Genomic DNA, 23190 nt, shown 5'->3' with positions numbered 1-23190 from the left:
AGTCAACATAAATGATCCTGCGCCTTTTCGCTTACACATTCTTGGTGGAATGTGGCCATTTACCCTAGCGTTACACACATTACAGATGCTACGTAAATAACAAAGAAAATAAATACAGTAGGTGGCTAAATAGGCAGGGAAACCCTGCGGTGCTTCGAGTCCTCGCCCTGGACTAAAAGGATTAGGGTTTGAATCCCGAAGCACTACAGTTGATCATGGTATTTACCCTAAAAACACAGCTTCATTAAAGGGTACATCATTGTAGGTACAGAGGAGGTGTGGTGGCAGAGTGGTGTAGTGGGTTTGACTGGGTCCTCTTTCCGATGAGTCTGGGGTTTGAGTCTTGTTCAGGGTGCCGTGCAATGGAATGGTGTCCTGTCCTGGGTGTGTCCCCTCCCCCTCCAGCCTTATGCCCTGTGTTGCTGGGTTAGGCTCCTGCTCCCTGATTCTACATAGGGCAAGCAGTTTAAGACTGTGTGTGTGTGTGTGTGTGTGTGTGTGTGTGTGTGTGTAAACCTGTTCCCCAGCTGTTGGAATACATGGGACCAAAATACAGTAGATAATCAATAGAGAATCTTACATTTATCTGAAGCAGCTGACATCGCTAATCCATCTACAACTACTTACCCATTTGTACAGCAAGGTAATTTTGCTGGAGCAATTCAGGGTAAGTACCTTGCTCAAGGGTACCACAGGTGGAGGTGAGATTCAAACATGTGACCTTTGGGTCCAAAGGCAGCAGCTCTAACCAATACACCTCCAGCTGTAGTGATCTTAATTTTGACCATATCACCAAAACACACACACACTTTCTGAACCGCTCGTCCCATACGGGGTCGCAGGGAACCGGAGCCTACTTAGTAACACAGGGCGTAAGGCCGGAGGGGGAGGGGACACACTCAGGACGGGATGCCAGTCCGTCACAAGGCACCCCACGCGGGACTCGAACCCCAGACCCACTGGAGAGCAGGGCCCGGTCCAACCCACTGCGCCACCGCACCCCCTCACATCACCAAAATAGATTGACAAAATATTTAAATATGCAAAAATTTAAATAATCTGACCAGGCATAACTGAAACACGTTAGGGATTTTATTTAAAAACATGTTGTTTGAAAAAATTAATCTTTGAAGTTCACACTTCTGGTTATGTACCGAGCAAAACATAAAGCTCTCAGTGGAAGCTCAGACGAGGAATTTTATAAACTATGAATGGAATGTCGATATCGTTTTCCTTCCAGAAGAGACTGTCCTCACCTGGACATAAAATACCGTGATGAACTTTTCACACTGCCTGTTACCACGGTAAATACAGTTCAGTTGTCCAGCGTTCTCTTCACCCCACAATGCCTGCATAAACATTCCTTTGGGGCGCCTTCGAAGTGCCGACATGCTGGGGTAGCAAAGCGAAGGACCTCGAGACGCAAAGAAGCCATGAAACCGTAACCGTGGGTTTGGACTGCAGTCAGAGCTCAGCTAAGTGCTAAAAGATGCGTTTGCTTAACCACATGTTTGTCATCACCTAAATAAATTCTCCCGAAAACTCAGCCACAGGTATTAAATGATTAGCCATTAAATATTCTAGTATTGGCCTGGGGAAGTTTTCTTTTACATCATTTCACTAAGACTTTTACCTGTAGTACATTTAAGGGTCCCCCCCCCCGACATTTATGATATCTGGATAAATGGTTTGGCCAGGGGGGTGTGGTGCGGTGGCACAGTGGTGCAGTGGGTTGGACCACAGTCCTACTCTCCGGTGGGTCTGGGGTTCAAGTCCCGCTTGGAGTGCCTTGTGGCAGACTGGCGTCCTGTCCTGGGTGTGTCCCCTCCCCCTCTGGCCTTACGCTCTGAGTTGCCGGGTTAGGCTCCGGTTCCCTGCGACCCAGTATGGGACAAGCGGTTCTGAAAATGTGTGTGTGTGTGTGTGTGGTTTGGCCAGGGCCCACTGTGTGGCAGGTTTGGGGTTTGAGTCCTGTTTGGGGTGCCTTGTGATGGACTGGTGTCCCATCCAGAGTGTGTCACCCCCCTCCTCCAGCCCTGTGCCCTGTGCTGCCAGGTTAGGCTCTGGTTTGCCATCACTTTGGCCAAGTGATTGTAGACATTGAGTGTGTGTGTGTGTGAGTGAGAATGCTTGTTCCTCATAATGGGGTGGTGTCAGGGACTTTGCAACATTCAGACTTGGCAGCCAGTAATTTATCAGCAAGATTAAATGAGATACTGTTCATGAAGAGAACCTCACTGCTCAAAGGACCGGTGGGAGACACTAATAACAATATAGTGAAGGAAAGATGCTCTTTTACTCTTCCGCACTTCTCAGAACAGTTGGTTTTCCCCTCGGTCCCTCACTGCTTCCCATGTTGCACCTTCAGAAGTAAAACATTTGGTCTGCGATTTACACGTTCAGTCAAAAGTGTGAGTCCACTTGTCGGAAAACATCTTTTTTTTCCGTTTGGCTAATAAGTTTAAGCTCAAGACTTCCCAAGCCGTATGATTCGCTGGAATCCCATCCAGGGTGTAACTTTTCTTGCGCCCTGAGCTTCCAGGCTAGACTCTGGACCACCATGACCCTACACTGGACAAGTGATTACTGATAAGAGATGGATGGATGAACAAATGAAGGTCCCCCCCACCAGTTTCGAGAGATGAAGGGGGCACCTGTGTGTTGCTTTGTCTTTACTCTCCTGTCCAGTTCCTTCCATACAGGTGTTGCCAAGGTGGACTCACACTTTTACACTTATCTGCCTCATTTCTCGAAAGCAGCTTAGAGTGTTAAGCTGCTTACACTGATTTACTCATTCATACAACAGGGTAATTTTACCGTATCAGTTCAAGGTAGGTGCCATAATCTAGAGTACTACCGGAGGAGGTGGGATTCAAACTTGCAACCTCTGATCTGTTTTCCCTGTTACTAAGTACTTTACCCTTATAGGGTATGGTAAACAGGCATCTGTTTACCATACAAACCCAATTAAAAGCTGCAACGCATGGCTGATTTTTATTTCACTAAACATGGGAAAACACTACATCTAGTCTGTGTGCAGAGTAAAAAACATCCGTACAGATGTGAGAACAGTGTAATTGTTCCACTAGAGTGAACGGCATTGGCTCTGTCTTTCTCTCTCTCTCTCCAGATAAACAGAATCATATTTGTCTTTGATGAAGCGCCTTTCTTTTATTACAGTTTTATTAATATACCTTATTTATTGCATTATTCACTTATATATTTATTATTAAGTAATTTATGTATTTTTTTATAAGGAATTATTTAAATTTTATTTATTTACAGTATCTTACTGTTGCTCGGAGGAGAATCGGAAAAAGAGATTTTTTTGGTTTGGTGCCCCAGTTTCAAAGACATTTCCTTCATTTGCTTAATTTGGATACTTCCGCTTCCTTGAAATATGGCAATTATTTTGTTTAACGTAATTAATGCAATCTACATGTCTTGACTTGAATAATGCAGCTGCGGAGGATCTCGTCAGCCTTCTGGCTCTTACCGGGGCTTTTTTCATTTCAGGAACCTCCTGCCAAAGACGTTTATGAAACATAAAAGCACTTTTGAAATGTTATTCCGCCTCGGAGCAACCTGTTTACTTCATCGTTTTTACACGTGCCGCAATAAAGCAGCTTGTTTTTTTTTCCGAGTCCATCGTTTTTGACATTTCACCTTAACGTTAATGAAGCCTTTATGAAACTGGGATATTGGCGGCAATCGGCGATTATTATCTATTGGATAAACTAGATAATTAAATCGTTCTGAAGGTAATTTAATGTGTGTCTAACAGAAAGCACGCATGTTGCTGTGATAAAAATAAATATATATATCTGGTGAGCATGAGACGCATTTTTGAAAGGAAACGACTTGCTTGGACCATTAACTGCGCTCCAGCGGTTCATCAATTCCGAAATGTTGGATGGCAACCCGCACCCCCCCGCACCCGGTCAAACCGATTCTAAGGACAGAGCAACAGCCACGTGAATACCAACTCTGATGCAATCCAGAGCCTTGAATCTCCTCTCCGAAAGGTTGACATGGATCTGAAGACAAATCACAAGTGCTCCAGATGGCTTGGCGTATGAACAAAATCAAATGGACGTGAACGCGGAGCCTTGGAGATGATGAGGAAGATCTTAAGGATGCCTGTGCCGTTGGTGAACGGGTGACTCAGAGTGAGACTTGGGATGAACATGTGTGTGTCACAGGCCTGGTGCCACCCGAGAACACTGATGTTTAAACGCACGCTCTTACATCTAGCGCAGAACACAACTGTGCCGGTGCGTCCCAGGCAATGAGGTTCTCGCCTCGACTGACCGCTGTGAACATCGTGATCCGGCTCCTCCCTGCGAACCTACGCAACCCCCACCCCACCGGCCCCGGCGCAACACTCTCACACCCCTTTCTGCCATGTGGGAAATTATTAAAGAATCTCAGAAATGAATCACCGATCTTAAGTGTCGAAATCATAACAGTGATGCTCCCTGGAACCATACGTTTGAACTCGGACATTTTTGCCGGCCGTGACGCTGCCAGACTGATGACATGGCCTACCTATCTTCAGTTCTCTTGTTAGGTCTATAAAGCTGTTTAAGTCCCTAAAACATGGAACTTTATCCAGGGAAAAACTAACACTTCTACTAATAGAGATGCTGCGGCAAACTGGAGTGTCGTTGGTATTTACGCACAGGTTACACTTTGAATTGTGTATTTTTGCTTTGTTTGAATAATAGAAAGTGAATACAAGTGAATGTGTTTTTTTTTTTTTTTTTTGGAGCGAAGCCTGTGAATTACAGTATATGACAATTCGAGTAGATTCAATGTAGGTTGATGTAGTAGTTACATTTGCTGCCTTTTAATCTGGAGGTTGTAGGTTCAGGTCCTGCCAAGTGATACTGGAGTATCATATATGTATCTATATAGTTCATATCATGGGGGGCGTGGTGGCGCAGTGGTGCAGTTGCGCAGTGGGTTGGACCAGGTCCTGCTCTCTGGTGGGTCTGGGGTTTGAGTCCCGCTTGGGGTGCCTTGCGATGGACTGGCGTCCCGTCCTGGGCGTGTCTCCTTTCCCTCCAGCCTTATGCCCTGTGTTGCCGGGTTAGGCTCCAGCTCCCCATGACCCTGAATGGGACAAGTGGTTCAAACAGTGTGTGTGTGTGTGTGTGTGTGTGTGTGAGTTCATATCATATATATTCAGTATCATATGTATATATACATATATATATGTGTGTGCTTACAGCTGCTACATTTGGACCCAAAGGTTGTAGGCTCGATTCTGAATGCCTTTGAGCAAAGTACTTACCCCGAATTACTCCACGAAAAGCTACCCAGCTGTATAAATGGGTAAATAATTGTAAGTTCGAGAAAAGTCTCAGCTAAATTAATAAATGTAGATGAGGCCTGAAATAAGAATGGAAAATGAAAGCTTCTGAGCGTATGGATGAAGTGCAAAATTGCATTAAAAACCTGCGTGACATTTTTAGTCCTCTTGTTCCCGAGTGCTGGCCCCCATGACTAACTATTCACAGATGAGGCCGTGCCGGACATTTGCCATTCGGTTTGTAATTCTATTGTTATGGATGCTTGGATGCTGTGCCTTTGCACCATTTCACTATTTCACAGCTCAGTCCCATAGCAGAACCTGGAAAACCAGTTACTTCCTGCAAGTCACTGTGGTCACTGCGTCAGCACAACAGCCACAGTGCAGGAAGGGCAAACATCGAGGAGATGTTCCTCCACTCCATTCCTCCACTGTGTGGAGTTTGCATGTTCTCCCCGTGTCTGCGTGGGTCTTCTCCGGGTGCTCTGGTTTCCTCCCACAGTCCAAAGACATGCTATTCAGGTTCACCCATAGTGTATGAGTGACAGAGAGAGTGTGTGTTTCAGTGATGTGCGGATGAATGACCCAGTGTAAGTAGTGTATCTAGCAGTGTAAGTCACCGTGGTGAATAAGGTGTGTGGGCTCATAACACTACAGAGAGTTCATTGGAGGTCGTTTTGGAAAAAAGTGTCTGCTAAATAAATAAATGTAAAATATAACACTAATAATGGGGGCACGGCAGGTTTGGCCTGTGCTTGCTCTGTGGCGGGTCTGGGGTTCGAGTCCTGCTTGGGGAGCCTTGTGATGGACTGGTGTCCTGTACTGGGTGTGTCCCCTCCCCCTTCAGCCCTGTTTTGCTGAATTAGGCTCCGGTTTGCCACGACCCCCACTTGGGACAAGCGGTTTCAGACTCTGTGTGTGTGTGCGTGTGTGTGTGTGTGTGTGTGTGTGTGTGTGTGTGTGTGTGTGCGTGTGTGTGTGTAATACTAATATAATATGCTCCATACAAATATACTCTACACAACTGCCACCAAAGACAAATATTTATGTTTTCAGACTATATATGACTTGAAAACGTGGATGTTTTTGACATCTGTTTGACCATTTCGTCCCAAGCGAGACCAACCATGAGGTGAATGTTGGCCTTGTGGGTACGAAGACTCTTTGGTGGACAGAAAGGCATCTCCTTGCCTTCCACACGTCTGTACCTTTGACACAGAAAAGAGCGCATGTCAAAATATTATGCAGCCTGTGCCAGTTGCTAAGAGCTTCGAAAGCTTTGTTTTTGCACGCTGTTCTTTGAACGGGTTATAATTGCTTCCAGCCATCAGTTCTTCTGAGGAATACCGTGGTACGCTCATGTTTAACAGCACGGTGAGCTCACTTCAAAGAGAACCAGCAGAAACTGAATCAAGATTCAATGCATGCGGCGCAATTTCTTAATTCTCTGCTCCACTGAGACAGCAGGGGGCGTAGTGGTTAGGGCAGTCATTTGGCAAACTGAAGTTCTTGGGTCTCAATCCCCTGTCCTGCCGTTTTACCCTTGATCAAGGTGCTTACCTTGAACCGATGCAGTAAAAATGACCCTGCTGTATTTCTGGATAAATCAGTGTACAAACCAAACATTAGAAGATACTTTCCGGAAATGTGTGAAATAAACAAGATTAACAGGTATAGTGGAGGTGCATCCCAGAAAAGTTAAGCAGGTATTTCTATGAAAGATTAATCTGCTTTCTCCGACGATGCATTTATTTTCTCAGAAATTAAAAAAAAATATATATTTGAATATTTCAAATAAAGGATGGTAACACTCATGTGCACATTCATGAGTGCTGGTTGGCGTTCTTACTCTATATCAATTTCTTTAATGAAGAAAAAAATTTAAAATTATCCTTTGATCAGAGGAGTGTGACCTGATTCATTGACCAAGTGGTTGTGGAATTTACTGGTAAGTCGATTTGAACCGAAAGGCCACTCCTGGATTTTGTTTTTTGATGCGGGTTCGTGCATCATTTGGAAGCTGGGCGTGAATTCTGATTTTTCGTTATGTTTCTGCTTCTGCCGATGAGCTACGTGAGCTGAGGAAGGGGACAGAAGACGTGTGCAAATCACCTGTCAAACTGAACCAAACCGAAGCGCTACGGGACACACACACAGACGCAGACATAGCAGGAATGGAGGAAAGCGCGACACACTCTTCGCTTCTCGTTTACTTCCGTTTTTTCTCTGTTTAAACAGCTGAGAAAAATGAGCAAAAAACCTGCGGACTGGATCGACAGGAGGAGACGCGCAGCTCTCTGGACGTACCGAAAAGTGAAACAATCACAGAGTCAAAAGAGGGAAAGGCCAAGAATGGTTCGGCAGTGCTTGGATACAGGGTCTCGGTAACACAGTTTACAGTGTCGGCACGGTGTAAATTGTAGTAAAGCTTGGTGTACAGCTGGTGACGGAGAGCTTGGAGGAGCCGATGATCTCCCGCTGAATGAGATCCCCCGTCGTCTTCCCGCTAACGAGCTGGTGACTGATGCGTCCGCGGGACCCGCGTGGCACGTGGAAAATTCCAGAACAGTCCCGTCTTTGGAGGGCAGCCTGCCGCGGTGGGGGGGCCCTGATTCGGACAAGCTTGGAGAAGTGACCGAGCAAAGGTGTGCGCGCAGCACTGCGCGAGTCGTGTGTGTGTGTGCTTGAAAGAGCAGCCACATCCCGTGAAGTAATGTGACCTTTGACACGCGTCACGGGCAGGAACGGTCCAAGTGGGGTCACTGACCACAGGGGACCGGGCAGATGGAACGTATGTTCCCTTTATTTACATTCCACACTTTAAATAAAGGTGCTGCGACTGCTCAACAAAACCGTGTCATCGATTACCGGGAAGAGTCAGTATTGCTGCAGCGACACACCGCTTCGCTCCCGGTGCCAGCGGAAGGAGGGCAGCGGGGCGGCAAACGTCCCTCTCCATATTGCCATGGAAACGGGAGACAACAAAAGTAGCTTTAGTGCAACAGTCGGGTGAACGAGGCCGGGGTGAAAATGCCCCCACATCGCCCTATCAGTCGTGGCTATGTTTTGTGTGTGTGCGGGTGAGGGGGGCTTTAATTTGTGTGTGTGCCTGTGTGTGTGTGTGCGCGTTAAGGCCATGCTATACATGTATTAAGGCCGTTACGTCACGTCCAGCTCAATAACCAGCTTCCCTTCATCGTCACTGCTGCTGGAGTCGCCACCATCCTCCTGAACGTTCTGGGCCCCCCTCGTGGGGCCCTTGGCCACCCTGTCTAGGCCCCTGGCTCTCATACCCGGCGCCGCTACACAGTGCATTGGGCCGGTGTGCGAGCGCACCGATCCGGTCCGTTCCGCGCTCTCGGCGGACTCGCAGCTCACATCCTGGGGTCCTGGGGTCTCGCTCAGGATGGGGTCCGACAAAGCGCACGAGAAAGCGGCTCCGCTCAGCGCTGGCTCCTCCGCGGCATGCGACGAGGTGGGCTCCTTCTGCACCGGAAGGTTCCGGCTACGAGGGCCAGCGCTCTCGCTTTGAGCACCGGGTCGTAGCGTGTGCGTCAGAGCGGTCTTGACCTGGGTGGGCATCTGATGGCCGCCGGACACGGTGGTGTCGCTCGTGGAGCAGCGCTGGGAGGAGCAACTCTTACATCCGTTTGGTCCGTCACCCGGAGTTTTTTTACCGCCTCTCGGTCCCTCGACTCCCACCACGTCCTGTGAGTGAAAGAAGCACATGCAGTGATCTGGGAGGAGTGTCTGCTACCGCTGGCAGATGGTCAGATGAGTCACCAGAGGAGCTGCGCACCGGGGATTTCTGAGATTCTCTCATCGTCTACCTTCTCCATTTTTTTACACTGCAGAACATGGTAAAACATGTATTCATAAAGAGGCACCTAAAATATTTATGAACGGTTTGTTGTTTCCAGCAAATATGAAATTATGTTGCGGAGAAGCAGACGTGCTGAAAATGGCTTTGCCCGTGTGTTGCTGCTCTGTCTGCAAAGCATCATTTGCAGTGCAATAATTAATAATTTTTGCAAATATTCATGACCTTTCTGAGCACTGCTCCCTGATGACAAACCATTAACAAATGCAGCTCCGTGACCTACGCTGCAGCCATGCCTTCAAGAACGCCGCTCAGCGAAGGACTTCTCCATGTTATTTGTTTTATTTCTACCAAAAACATTTCCCATATGTTCTATTAAGCTGAATAAGAAGGTTGGGTCATTTTACTGAGCATCTGAGGTCTTTCAGTTGATGATGGCAATAATATACAATAGATAGCTCTATTTAAAATACAGTTCATCCTTGTGTTATGAATGGTGGAGCTAAGAATTTCTGAAGAACGTGAACATATTTTGTCGTGCATTTATTTTAATTACTTTTTTAAAAATTTTCTGCCTGCAGAGGAGTGACCATGAGCTGTGTTTACCCACCCAGCCAGCAGGTACCAGTAAAATGCACCTAAATACTTTAGTGTGAGTGTGGGATGGCTTAATTCGGCTCACCTTTATAGTGTTCAACAGTGTTTAATTTTCTGTTTTATTAAAGTGGTGGGAATAATAATAATAATAATAATAATAATAATAATAATAATAATAATAATAATAATAACTAGATTATGATTGTTGCATATTTTTATGGGGATGAACCTGTAAGCAATCAGCAATAACTAGGAGTCTGGCATTTTGATTTTTTATGACATTTTTCATTTTCAGGCATTTTAAATTTGTGCCAGTTGTAATGTTAAATGCTCCATTTTAAAAGTAATTCTACTTAATACAAATCTTTTAAAGTATTTTTAAAAGGCTTTTAACTTTTGTGAAGTAAAAATGTATCACGTGAAAAAAATACTCAAATACAGAAGGTGCGTTGATTACATTAAGCTTTTAGATGTTGTTAGCAGCTTATATATAGTCTCTTGGGCTGAAAAAAACAGCCAATTTTCAATAAATTAAATCTGATATGCCTATAAAATTAGATGTCATTTTAGTTTCAATTTTAGTGTAGCTCAAACTTAAAAATATGAAGTATTCTTTTATAAAGGTGCCCTTATTTACTGTCGTTTTATCTGAGTTTTTATCGGACAAATAAATCGAGGGACATCTGCCTTAGTAACCATTTGGTGACCTGGTAGTAAAAGTGACTTTGAGTTACAAACAAAACAAGTTACAAACAGACCTGCGCTGCCTGTTGCGTTACTAATTGGCGGACCGAGCGCATGTGAGTTTATGCGGCACGCAGACGTGCTCCACGTCTGAACTCTTCAATATTACAGAAAAAAAGGGCTGGATGAGTTACAGCAAATGGGTTCGGGAGCGATTGCGTCCTTATGTTTAAACGCGAGCTTCACCGCGAGGCATCGAGGTGGTGGAAGGTGCGAAGAAGGCCTGGAGGCTCCCTCATGCACCTGTGGAGACTCGCCGCCCTGTCGGTTTGTCTGCATGAGTCCTCAGACTGTCAGAGAAGAGTCACAGCAAGAGCCTGGTGCCTGGGGGACAACGGGGGGGTCATCCCACCCAAGCATCTCCTGATTAATCCAGTCTGAAGTGTACTGGTGCACACCGAACGGTGGATTACATTCGGATAGCTGCACAAACAGCTTTCCGGAAGGCTCTCAAACGCATGCGAGAAATTCCGTACTCTCATACGGACGTGTCTTCAAAGATCATCAAGCAATAGACGAAGCTTCTAGAACAATTACATGAAGATTATATGATTACCTGGAAGTTTACGAGTTTTTAATATGATGTAAGTTTACCATGTCGACAGAAATTTAAAGCTTAGAGAGGCTTTCTGTAATTACGACTTTCCCATTTATTTGGATTTTTTTAAAAAAATGATTTTATGAGTGTATCTGATGGAAACTCTAGGGGGTGCGGTGGCGCAGTGGGTTGGACCGCAGTCCTGCTCTCCGGTGGGTCTGGGGTTCAAGTCCCGCTTGGGGTGCCTTGCGGCGGACTGGCGTCCCGTCCTGGGTGTGTCCCCTTCCCCCTCCGGCCTTACGCCCTGTGTTGCCGGGTAGGCTCTGGTTCCCCGTGACCCCGTAGGGGACAAGCGGTTCAGAAAATGTGTGTGTGTGTGTGTGTGTGTGTGTGTGTGTGTGTGTGTGTGATGGAAGCTCTTTGCAGGAAGGTATTTTTCACTGCCTGTGGATAGTGGCCTGTCCCTGTGGAGTCACATAAGGGGTGTACACTGGAGACTCTGCCCTGGTACGAAGAAGGGTAGCGGTCACTCCTCACCTGTCCTTCCATTCCCCCGGTCTTTCGATCGCTCTCACTGTGGTGCTGTGCCCCTTGCTGTCCCTGGGGGGCGCCGCAGCTAGGGGAACCTCCATGCAGAAGCTCTGGAAGGAGAAACACATATTTTTGATGGGTCAGTCAGGGCACAAACTGATTTCCATTGACTCCCTGCTCACACTTCAGTACTAGCTATTACAGTCCAATTCAGCCTTGACCATAGTACATTACTGTCCACTACAGCCATTTACCATAGCACACTACCATTCACTAGAGCTATTTACCGTTGGCCACTAGAGCCTTTACCATAGTCCACTACAGTTCACTACAACTTTTACCAGAGTCAGCTGTCGACCACCACAGCTTTACTTCAACAGTTACAGTCATTTCCTCCCCCACCTTCACGTCAACAGCTTAGATTTGTCTAATCTTGCCTGAGACATTCCTTCAGATATTTTAGACAGGACTAATATTTGAAAGCAAAAAAATAAATAAATTATGATAATTGCTATATGCGGTATGAAATGGGATTTAACAGTTATGTGTTGCCTTTAGCAATTTTTCCTTGGTAAAAAGTTCAAAAGAGACATATCTTAATGTGATGAGTGTTACAGTCCCATATAACCCACTTTGGGCATTTTTTCTTGTCTGTGCATGCAATCTGCCAGTTTATCCTCAATCGAATAATAGGAAAAAGGCTTTAGATTGTCCTTAAAGATAAAAACTAAGACGCATTCCGACACACCACCTAACATATGGTCCAATGCTCCGCGCAGACCCTGATGGAGGAGAAACAGCAGCGGCGAAAAACAATGTCTGTGATGCGTGGTAGTGTGTTTGGTTTGGCTGAACTTCTCCAAAGGCCTCTGTGCTGCTCCTCACCCGGGATCACATGTCAAGCGTCTGGCCAGGAGACAGACCCAAACCCCCCCCTCACATCCTCGACACCTACCCCACTCCAAAAGCCCCGTGTCTACAGTCTGGCCAGTCCCTCTGGAAGCTTCCTCCCATGCCACGACCCCCCTCGTGGCCCCCGCAGAGGACGGCCGATCATTAGATCTCATCGGCCTTCTGCCAGCCCTATGGTGGCCTGCTGTGCCGGGTGGAGGTCGGGTCAATGGTGCCGCTGCATCTCCAAATGCTCTATGAACAGCTGAACGCTATAATGGTAGTCCCCGAAGCAGCTGCGTCCTGTTGTGGCTGGAGGGGTGACCGGTGCCACCGGAGCTTTTCCTCTTACCTGCGTCTGTTTTTCATAACATCAACCTGGGACGTTCAGGGATTAAGGCTTCGTTTTTGTTTATTCTGCTCTTCTCCCACCCGACTCCTATCCCGCTTTGGACCTTTGACCCTGTCCTGATTTGTTACCGTGACTAATTCTGGCGACCTCCGACCTTTCGAGAGACGAACCTCTTAGGGACGCCTCAAGGTCTTCTTGACACCCTATAAGAGGATCAAATGCTGCACTTCAAAACCACGGCTATTTGTTTGACCCCTGCTTTATCAGTGCCTGGACGCTTCCTCTCATGCGAAAGCAGGCAGAATTGAGCCCTTTATAAGGAGAAGGACGTTTAAAGAGAGTCGATGTTAATGAGTAATATGCCTGCGGTGGGTAGAGGAAAGACGATCCCTCTCACTTCAGTTTACACTGATTGCCAGAGCTTGACGGCAAAGAAAACTTCATTAATCTAAACCGCCAAAGTGACATTAGCAGCTAAGGCTCTTTTATAACCACTTTGAATATCGACTCCTATTGACCTGTGATGTATAATGTTTAATCCATTGTGCAGGATCTGCTAAATTGATGAAATGTATTGTCTAGTTTATCTACTCAAATCAATTTCAACAGTTTGATTCACAAATTACTGTATTTTAATGGAGTAATTTCAGCAGTGATGCCACAAAAATATAAATTATAATTAATTATGCATAAATTTTATCATTCAAGCTTCCCTTTCGTTTCCCACTATACAATAGGAAATGTTAAACAAAATCTGGAGGGAAAAGGACAGTGTTAAAAAAAACATGGTAGATCACTGCCACCTTTTGGAGACATGTTCAAAGGAACAGAAAATAGCCTACAACACCGTTTTCCTCACTGTCTTGAGCAATTTTGTAATTTTTGACTGAAATGTTGCAACAGAATTTTCTACTTTTAACTGCCTTTCTAAATAGAACATATTTCAAAGTGGTGTCATAAACCGTGGGACTGAAGCTACATATGAATGCAGCTCATAGACTTATTTCTCTCTTGCACTGAAAGTAATGCCTTTTCCTGTGAGTGCACATGGCCATTGTTTTGACTGATGAACAAGCAAGAGTTAAATGTTTGTGGACTAATGAAATCCAGTATAACCTGTTTTGGATCATCAATTGTCCAAACAATATGACCGCTCTCCTTGAAGAATGGATACGCTGAGGGTAAAGTCACCTTGAGCAACATTTATGGCGAAAACATCTCATTTGTCTACTTCTCATGCCTTTAAGAAGTGGGGTTTTTTTGTCTAAATCGCGACGACCTGTACCTGCAGCTGGCTCGTCTCGCCCGTCTTTGACATCACAGACTGCAGTTCCACCGTTTGACCGTTTTCTTTGCGTGCAGAAAGAGGTGGAAGCATAACAGCTTAACAACACCTCCCCTTGACCCGCTGCTCGTCCGTCCTGAGGAGTGTCTTGAGGCTGGCGCTGTGGAGCAGTTGACTTGTCCTGAGTTCCATCTCCACTGATCATCACAGAGCTCCTCATGAGCAGCCTGGCTCCCGCTGCATGTGCTGGTGTTGAGCCCCAAGGCTCTAGGGTTGTCTGATGAAGCACATCAGAAGTCATCAGAGTAGCTGCCATTGCCTCTGTCTTCACTGATGGAAGCATCCTTGGGGAGACAGCCATACAGGTGTCTGAATTAGGAAGGAATCTGGATTTGCTTGGGTTGGCATGCAAGACGGGAAATGACGGAATTTCAGCTCCCTGTCCAACACTGGTGCTGGTGGACACCTCTCCTCCTTGTGCAGAACATAGTGGTAGGGTTTGGCTTGAATCAGAAGCTTCATTTACACTGTTCCCACTCTCAGTCTTTAAATCCACAACACTGCTGGAACTGCTTTGATGGGAAGGCTTGTGTTGGCTGGTGATGTGGACCAGCACACTTCCTGAGGTGATTTCTGCAGTAGATGGTGGACAGAAGGAGTTGTCCCCCGCTTGAATAAGCTTCTGCTGGCCTGAGGGTATTGCGGGACATGCTCCCTGTTGCCCAACTTCTCGAGCTTTGGAAGAAACCTGTGATGATGTCTCTACCAACACTTCTCGAAGATCTTTCTCTGTTCTACCTCCCTCTGGTGTAGCAACATTTTGAGTCGTAGGGGGCTGTGATTCCGGCTTGGAAGCAGAATGCTGAGCAATTTCAAGTGCTGCACACAGTGGATTAGTGCTGATACGATTCTTTAATTGAAGGTCAGGCTTTACAAACGCCACCGAATCCATACAAATTGGTCTGGACAGATCTCTGTCTGATTCTTGCATTTTTGGCAAGGATTTTACCTGGTTTTTCTGGAAAAGATTTGTTTCTTTACATAACCATGGTCTGGTGTATTGCAGAGAAACAGCAGCTGGATTTGCATCTGAGATTATATGATCAGTGTAGCAGAGCACGGGGTCAGAGGTGGATAAGATTTGTGATTTGGACAAGCCATCCGTGTCGCCGTTTCCGCCGGACTTGTCAGTTCTGTCTGTGCTTATGGTTATTGCGGTACGAGACTGGTTCTGAGGAGGTTGACCTGATGCGACATGTCCACCAGGACATCCTATGGAATTCCACTGGTGAGAAAATTGTGGCTGCAATGGGTGTTGGAGTTCACAGTTGAGGAAGATTTTGTGCTTTGTCTGTTGCAAGAGAGAAAATCGACTGGTGTCAATCAAACTTGGAGGCATAACCATGGCGTTGGAAGGGTTCTGCAAAATTACAGCCAAATCATCGAAATTAGTAAGCTGCTGTTGCTGCCCTGTTGTAGCCACATAGGGACAAGAACTCCCAGGCATCCTGTTGACATCATCAACCTTGAAACCCTGTTGACGGCTTTGGTGGCAGGATGATTTCAGGTCACGTGGCACATGCGGTCTGCCACTTTCTTCTGTTGGGACAGAAGTGAGAACTTCTGCCAACTCTTTTATTTCTGTTTTGTTCCTGTTCTCTGCTGTCTTGTCCGGATGACCCTTGCGTAAGGAAGGCTCTTGATGTGTAGTGTTTGAGGTTGACGTGGGCATGATGTTTGGTTTCTCTGTTGTTTGGCTTGAGCTGAGTTTTGAACCTTCTGCACCACCGCTAGGAAGTGCTCTGTCTTGGACTTCTTCGGTACTGCCTGTCTGCGCTGATGCGTTTGAGCAACGCTGCAGAGGTACGGCAATCGGACTCGAATGTATGGTGTCCCTCGATGAAGGTCTTTCATTCTGCTTGTGCTGCTTTGTTTGACAGAACTCCAGCCCAGTCCTCCAACTGGAAGCCACTGGTGCAGTCAGCACCTTACCAGTAGCACTGGCTGCCAGTTCTTTGTCGATGTTTTTCTGTTCAATACAAGGAAGAAATTGCATGTCATGACAGACAATTTTCTGTAGTTTTTGAGTGGCACCGCCTGCTTCGTCAATCTTCGATTCGTCTTTGGGAACATCCTGGCTGGAAATAGCCTCCTGTGTAGGCTCCTGCTGAACATCCGCAGCTGACAACTGATCGCCAGAAACAATCTGCAGAAGTATCTGTATGTCCCCTCTTTGCTCCCTGAACAAACCGGTATCTGCAGGAGCTCCATGTGGTGAACCGTTCAGTAATGTGAGTTGCCCTTTATATGGGTGAAGGTGAGAGGAAACCAGTGACTCACCTTCTGGGAAACAACTGTTGGAATTAAAAGAGCTAAAACCGACTGAAGTGGGTGTATCTCTAGGGATGAGCGTGGCTCCTGAAGATGCTGGTGTATCACAGTGGCTTTCTGTGGAGAATGGAACGGTTGTGTCTGTGGGTCTCCCTACAGAACATATGGGTACGGCAATTGCGGCTGGTGTGACAAAGCTGCTATCCGTTGATACCGAGGTCAGGATATCAAGGTGTTTCCCTGTACACGTGTTAGTCAGCGTGGCAGTTGTGATGGATCTACCAGAGTGTCTCTCTGTAGAGTTTGGAATGGGTGTGGTGGTGTGCGTATCGGTAGAAGCTGGGTTCGTTTTGGCAGTGTGTACCTCTGAAGATGTTGAGGTGAGCATGGATGTTTGGACAAGTGTATATCCCTCCGCTGAAACCATGTCCGGTGTCGATGTTTGTTTCTCTTCATTTCCAGGGATGCTTGAAAGAGCATTTCTCTCCATCGTACCTGAAGGGAGCTCAGAAGCCAGTCTTCCAGACTCTGTAGGCTGTGGCAGTTTGAGCTGGTACTTGGGAAGGAAATTGAGTTTTGATCCAGGCTGTCTACTATCAACCTCTTTTGATGGAGAAGGATACTCACTGAGCTGAACATTTTTCTGATTCAGATGGTGTTCGATGGAAGAGATGCTGAAATCCATTCTTTCAACTGGTAACCTGTCAGCCCTACTTTGTTCTGTGACTTTGGTGAACATCTGAGAAGCAGGTCCCTTAATGGCAGTGAGGAGTCGATTTTGGCTCAGGATACTGTTATCTTCTACATGACCGATCACATGTGGCGGAACACTGTGTCCCTCCTCTGCATCAGTTCTCTTGGTTGCCACATGCACACTTTTATCTGTCCTCTGTTTCTTCCTTTCAGATGGAAGGTGATGTAGGCCTTGTGAAGGAGGGAGATGCAAAGTCTGCTGTTCCTGGTTGGATTCTTTCCCTCCATTGTCATTTTTCTTGTCTGGCATCTGGATGCTGCTCTGCTTTACGATGCCCAACTGCGCTGGCACACCGAGATCCCTCACTCCTGGCTTTTGGAGGCATGTACTCAGGTTGCTAGAGTCTTGCTCTGAATCAGTTCTGCCACTAGGGGGCAGTTGTGGCAAAAGTCCATGTGGGCTACCTGCAGAGTCGGTAACACTGGAATGTGATTTCGAGTCTGGGGTTGATATTCCTGAACGGCCAGGTTCTTTAAATGTCGCAATGTCCTTGTTCTGGGACTCCTGCCCCTTTCCCTGTTCTGTGCTAATCCCAGGTTTTTTTACCTTTGAGGTGTTTCGGTCAGAGTTCTTCTCTGTGTTGTAGAGTTTCCTGAAGGTCCCGTCCCCATACATGTACCATTTGTTGTAAGGGAACTTCTGTGTTTTCTTCCGCCGACATTTCCCACCGCCCGACTCGCTGGCGCCATCAGTTGAATCTCCATCTGCTCCAAGATTGCTGGGATAGCTCTCCTCTATCAATGAGCAGACGCCAAGGCTTTCACCTGACGACAAGCAGTCCACGGCCTTCTGGCGCACTAGAGATCGGTGGTGTGAAATGGGCTGGTCCACGGACCTCATGAGAAGATCTCCGGGATATTTGTGCCCCTGGATATCCCTTCCAATCTGCTGGGCGCTCTGACTGTGACAGGAGCCGGACAGGTTGACCCTTTCGAACCCAGAGTGGCCTATGTTGAAGGGCAGGGAGCTGCTCCTGGCCAGAGGAGCATGCTCGAGACTAGTGGATCGCTGCGTTGGCACAGAGCTGTATAGTGCCTGCTTCACCTGCCTTTCTGACTTGTGCCAGTCTGAGACCACAGTGGTCTGCCTGCTCGTCTTCATTTCGAAATGAAAGGAGTCCTTGTAGGTGTAGGGCATCGGGAGGTCGATGCTGCCTTGCTTGGATGGCATCGTCTTTCTCGGCCTCACATTCTCCAGCTGCTTGTCGTCCACCAAGGCGTCGTTTTCTGATATCAACCTGGAGATGCGCTCCTCCAGCTTCCTCTTCTCCAGCAGAGAAACTTTACCCTTGGTGTTGCCGCTGGACCCGGTCTCCGCAAGCTCCGATGGTGCCAGGGCTTCCTCCTGGTCCTCTGTGCTGGACTCAGCCAGGGACTCCATGCTGTGGTCGTGCAATGCGCTGCCGGGGCTCGAGGTCCAATGCTGCTCGGAGCCCTCCGAAAAGCCCGAGTCTGTGCTGTCGTGGTTCTGGGACTTCCCCCTGGAAGCACGGGAGAACAAAGTGGCCTCCTGTCTCTGAAGAGGAAGGTGCCGGTTTTGTGTCAGTAGTAGCGGCCTTTCCTCATCCTCCTTTCTATCTTGCCTGAGCACTGCACTCGATGGCTGCCCGTTATTCTGGACTAGGGAATGAAGGGTATCCTGGTTTTCACTCATGGGAGCAAGGATGAGCCCAACCAGTGCAGCCTGCTGCAAAGCCCATACCGTGTCTGACCCAGCCTTGACTTGTGTTGAAAGAACCTGGGGTGATCCACTGGTGGTGCTGGGTGAATTCTGAGGAGAAACAACATCCTTGTCGAAGCTCTCCAAGCCCTCATTCTGCCCCTCCAGGGAAGGCGCGCTCCAGGAGGTTTCTCGGGACCCCTGCACACTCTCCTGGCTGCTGAGGCTGTCCCGCTCAGAGTCGGAGGACAGGCGGGCGTGCGCCTGGGTACGCTTATGCTTGTAGAGGTTGCTCTGGGTCTTGAAGGCCACACCGCAGGTGGTGCAAGGGTACGGCCGCTCCCCGGTGTGGCAGCGCAGGTGCTTCTCCAGGACGCTGGGCTTTAGGCAGTCACGTCCACAGAACGGGCACAAGTGTTTCCCCGCCGACTTTGGCTTTGCGGCTGCGGCCACAGCCCCGAGTCGTTGAGCTGGCTGCTGGAGGTGAACTCCGCTGGCAACATGGAGGGTCAGAAGGGAAAGGGCCGGTTTCGAGCTCAGCTGTGGTGCTGACAGAGGAAATGCAACCGTGTCCTGCTCGGCGGGGGGCTGCCCGTGTGCGTACACTGGGAGCCCCCCCAGAGCATGGAAGTACACGGCAGAAAGAGACGTTTGAGCTCCGTGCATTATGTCCTCCCTCTGTGCTGAGACTGAGCTACTGGGATCTGGGGCTCCAACAAAGCCTTGCTTCCCGGTCTCCATGGCAACCACACTCTTTTCACGTTATTGGACAGAGATGATAATTACCTGCAGAGGGGGGAAAAACAGTTTTCATTAGGCCTCCGCTAAGACAGTGCACCGGGCTCAATTCCTCTTTCAAAAACACAACACTTAAATGATGGTTCCATTACCGAATAAGCAAGATTTTGCCCTATAATAGCGGTGAAAACGCAGCCGTTCCACAGCATTTTGGCAAGCGCACCGAGAAATTGTGGCTCATCTCCTGCTGAAAAGTTGAACTCCAAGCATTGAAATTTAAGACACTAAATGTTCCACTTACTGTAAGATGCACTTTGCCATTTAATATTCGGCCAGTTAAAGATGCCATTTATCTCGTGTTTGACTGCATTTTATCTGAGGTCAAGCTCAATAGCAGATGGCAGCCGATGCGAACGGAGGCAGCGAGTTAATGTCATGTACGGTCTGAGCGTGTCTGAGGAGCGCCTAATAAAATTGTGACGAGAGTCGTCGGTGCCTCCCTTATCCTCACCCCTTAGCCCTCGGCCCCCACCCCTCTGCCCAGCCGCCCCGGCTGCACCAGAGCGTCTCTCCTCCTTCTGCAAGCAGCCGGGCTGATGGAGATGCTATCGCACAGGGCGACGCGTGTGGTTAACATGACTCACTGGAGGGAGGAAGAGAGCACGAGTACCATTTTGCAGATCAGGAACTGCCGTTTTGTTTTGTCTGAGGGGAACGCGCGTGCAGCCGTGCAGCTGTGCAGCCGCGTGCGGGTGGCGAGCGCCGTTCCGATGTTGCACGTTCGCACGTCTTCTGCAAAGTAACCCCTCTAACCTAAAACCCGTATGAACAAAAGAAATAGGCACACGGTGGAGAAATGAACCGTCGCCCTTCTCGATACCGCAGCTCGATCTCAGCAGAAGGGTGATGTCAGGTGTCGGAATAAATGGGTTTGCTACGAGGCGTCATTAGCACAAGTAAGATGGCAGTGAGATAATTTTGCATAATGAATGTGTCGCCCTCAGTGCTCTTGCACAGCTTTCCAGCTGCCGAGGCTTAGCTGTATTAAACGTGTCAGGACGGCTTTTACAGCGATGCCTTTGAAAGGACGTTCCCTTCGCCGTAGCCTGTTTATCAATTAACGGCCACGTAAAACTTCCTTAAAACAGGAGGATACTGAACTGCTCAGGCAGTAGGTGTCGTACTGGTTCGAGCCTAGGCGTTGCACTCGGAGGACCCAGATTTGAATCTCGCCTCCTGCTGTGGTACCCTTGATCAAGGCGCTTATCCTGAACTGATTTAGTAAAAATGACCCTGCTGAATAAACAGGTGAATCACTCTGAAGAGCTTAGTCTCCAAACCTCGGACTCTAAGTTTTCTTGGAGGAAAGCATCAGATAAACAAATGCATAATAATAATAACATAAAAGGAAACCTCCGCACTCCCGGCCTTCTCTATTACAGCTAATTTGCATACAATGTTCCTGTAAAGTATTATTGTTGCTATGTCTCCCGTCAGCTATGGAAACAGATGAGACGCAGGTGAGTGAGTGAATTAAAATACATAGTTCAATTCTGATAGTCAAGAGCCCCCCCAGATCAGTTCAGTCATTATTATATGTCCTGTCTTTGTAATGCATGTTTCTGGAATCCATCTAGACCTATATGATTTTGAATTATTGCTTTCCAGAGACTAAATGACACGTTAGACAGTATTTGGCAGTTTCCTCTAAATAATCAAATGATAGCAAAGTGCTGGCCGCCTCTCTGGCTGCGTTATTGTTAGCAAACTGTAGTACAAGAAATAGGAGTCATATAATTAGGATTTTTTTTTTTCTGCTATCAGAAATCAATATTTTTATCGCAGCACTGATATTATATGCTGGACTCACTGTATTTTGTCTGAGACGTATCTCGCTTGGGAAAAAGCGTCTGCTAAATGAATAAATGTAAAAGTAAATGAGAAAAGCAGTAGTGTTCCTTATTTCATGCATGTAACAGAATGAACTTTCTCTGAAAAAAATTGACCTCTTAATAATTTTTAACAATTTTTCAGAAGGACTAAAAAATTAAATTATTCAGAAACATTCCAGTCAGGGCTCAGTGAGATTATGTGTTAACTTCCACATGTTGAGCGATGCACTATTTTTTAGTGGTACGCAGCACACTTCCAAACACACACACACACACACACACACACACACACACACCCACCACACACACACACACACACACACCCACCACACACACACCACACACACACTCTAGCATCTTCCTTCAGTTATACTGACACTTGTGACACGAACGAATTCACACCCCAAGATGCCCCAAGTTTCCCATCACTCACCTCCTTGTGTGGTGCTCTTACACCTGTTGCCTGGGGGTCCCTCTCCAGCGGTCGGCCTGGGACAGCACCCCGTGGCGCCATGTGTCCTGCGGGCCCCGTCGGCCGCCTGCCACTTCCTCGTTCGGAGGCACTCTGCTGCCTGTTCCTCTTCTGTCCTGTAGTTTTGTTTGCGTAGCCTTTACAGGGGAACTGGCTCTGGGGCCGAGGAGCACCCTGTCACATCCTCTATGCAAATGACACAGCAGCAATTTGAATTGAGGAGGGGGGGAGAGACAGAGAGAGAGAGAGAGAGCGAGAGAGAGAGAGAGAGAGAGAGAGAGAGAGAGAGAGACGGTTTGAGATGGAGAGAGACTCATGCAGGAGCACTTTCACACAGAGGTGTTCCGCACAAGTTGCATGCCACCGAGAGGAGCACGGCGCAGAGGAAGTGAAGAAGGCCCGGTGGGGGGATGGGGTGGGCGACCGCAGCTACGCAGCAGAACCGAAAGTGATGGCAAGATCTCGACACAAAGGGGAAGTGAGCAGAGACAGGCAGGTTCACCTTCAGCTGAGCGCCTCGCACACGGACACACAGGCATCCCCACTTCTGGCTCCGACATGACAACTCTCTCACTCACTCGCTCGCTCGCTCTCTCTTGCACACACACACACACCCACATGTGAACTCAAGAGGCGTGCAAGCGAGTGTGTGTGGGTGTAGCATGTTTGTGGGGGTGGCTTAGATGCCTGTGCCGCTCCAAAATGTCAAAGCTTGGCGAAACGGGGCGGTTAGACAGCGGGGGATGGCCAGGCTGGGTGGGTGCGAGCTGAGCAAAGGTAGGTGGCAGGGAGGAGTTACACACTCCGGCACTCGAACCAATGCTGCGACGGTGCCAGGAAGCGTCGGCCAAGTGCGGCAGCACCCTGGACCAAGGAAGACTGGTGATGGAGGGTTGGAATCCAGCTGGCGCCACCTCCTCCCACTTCAGGCCTGCCTCCCCGAACACTCCATTTATACCCAGGCTGATGGGGTGTGTTTAACAGTCTGGTGTGTGTATCTGTGTGTGTGTGTGTGTATATGGGTGGGTCTGTGATGGGGGGGCGAAACAAGTGGCAGAGCTTCCTTTTTCTTGCTCTAATTTGATGGAAGTCCATAGGCGTCCCACCCCTTCCCCCGTGTGTGTGTGTGTGTGCCCCTGTCACACAGAGACACACAGAGGTGAAGAAGGAAGACAGGCAAAATAAATGAGTCGTGCAACAAAAAACCAATTGGTTTCTGACTGTTAATGAAGACACGTGAGGTTATGTTTACTATGCAGGCTACATTTCAAA

At 47.7% G+C, this 23190-nt stretch overlaps 1 protein-coding gene across 1 annotated transcript; it reads right to left on the bottom strand.

The window, feature by feature from the left end:
- Window positions 1–7432: 7432 nt before the first annotated feature.
- On the bottom strand, window positions 7433–22091 carry LOC108923449 (uncharacterized). The gene is made up of 4 exons (XM_018734194.2): window positions 21880–22091; window positions 14073–19602; window positions 11551–11654; window positions 7433–9022 (listed from the first exon to the last, which is right to left on the bottom strand). The coding sequence occupies exons 2-4, from the start codon at window positions 19555–19557 to the stop codon at window positions 8474–8476; spliced, it is 6138 nt and encodes a 2045-aa protein (XP_018589710.2). The 5' UTR covers window positions 19558–19602; window positions 21880–22091; the 3' UTR covers window positions 7433–8473.
- Between the last annotated feature and the right edge of the window lie 1099 nt (window positions 22092–23190).

The sequence above is a fragment of the Scleropages formosus genome, chromosome 22 (genome assembly GCF_900964775.1).
Source record: "Scleropages formosus chromosome 22, fSclFor1.1, whole genome shotgun sequence".
NCBI lineage: Eukaryota > Metazoa > Chordata > Actinopteri > Osteoglossiformes > Osteoglossidae > Scleropages > Scleropages formosus.
The sequence above is the reverse complement of the archived record's forward strand: the minus strand, read 5'-3'. Positions and strand labels throughout refer to the sequence as shown.

Coding starts and splice junctions, on each gene's coding strand:
- LOC108923449 (XM_018734194.2), bottom strand. CDS start 19,557: ATGGAGACCGGGAAGCAAGGCTTTGTTGGAGCCCCAGATCCCAGTAGC. Junction 11,655..14,072: donor GCGAGACGAGCCAGCTGCAG/GTACAGGTCGTC, acceptor TTCTCCTTCCAG/AGCTTCTGCATGGAGGTTCC. Junction 9,023..11,550: donor CCGGGGGAATGGAAGGACAG/GTGAGGAGTGAC, acceptor TTTCACTCACAG/GACGTGGTGGGAGTCGAGGG.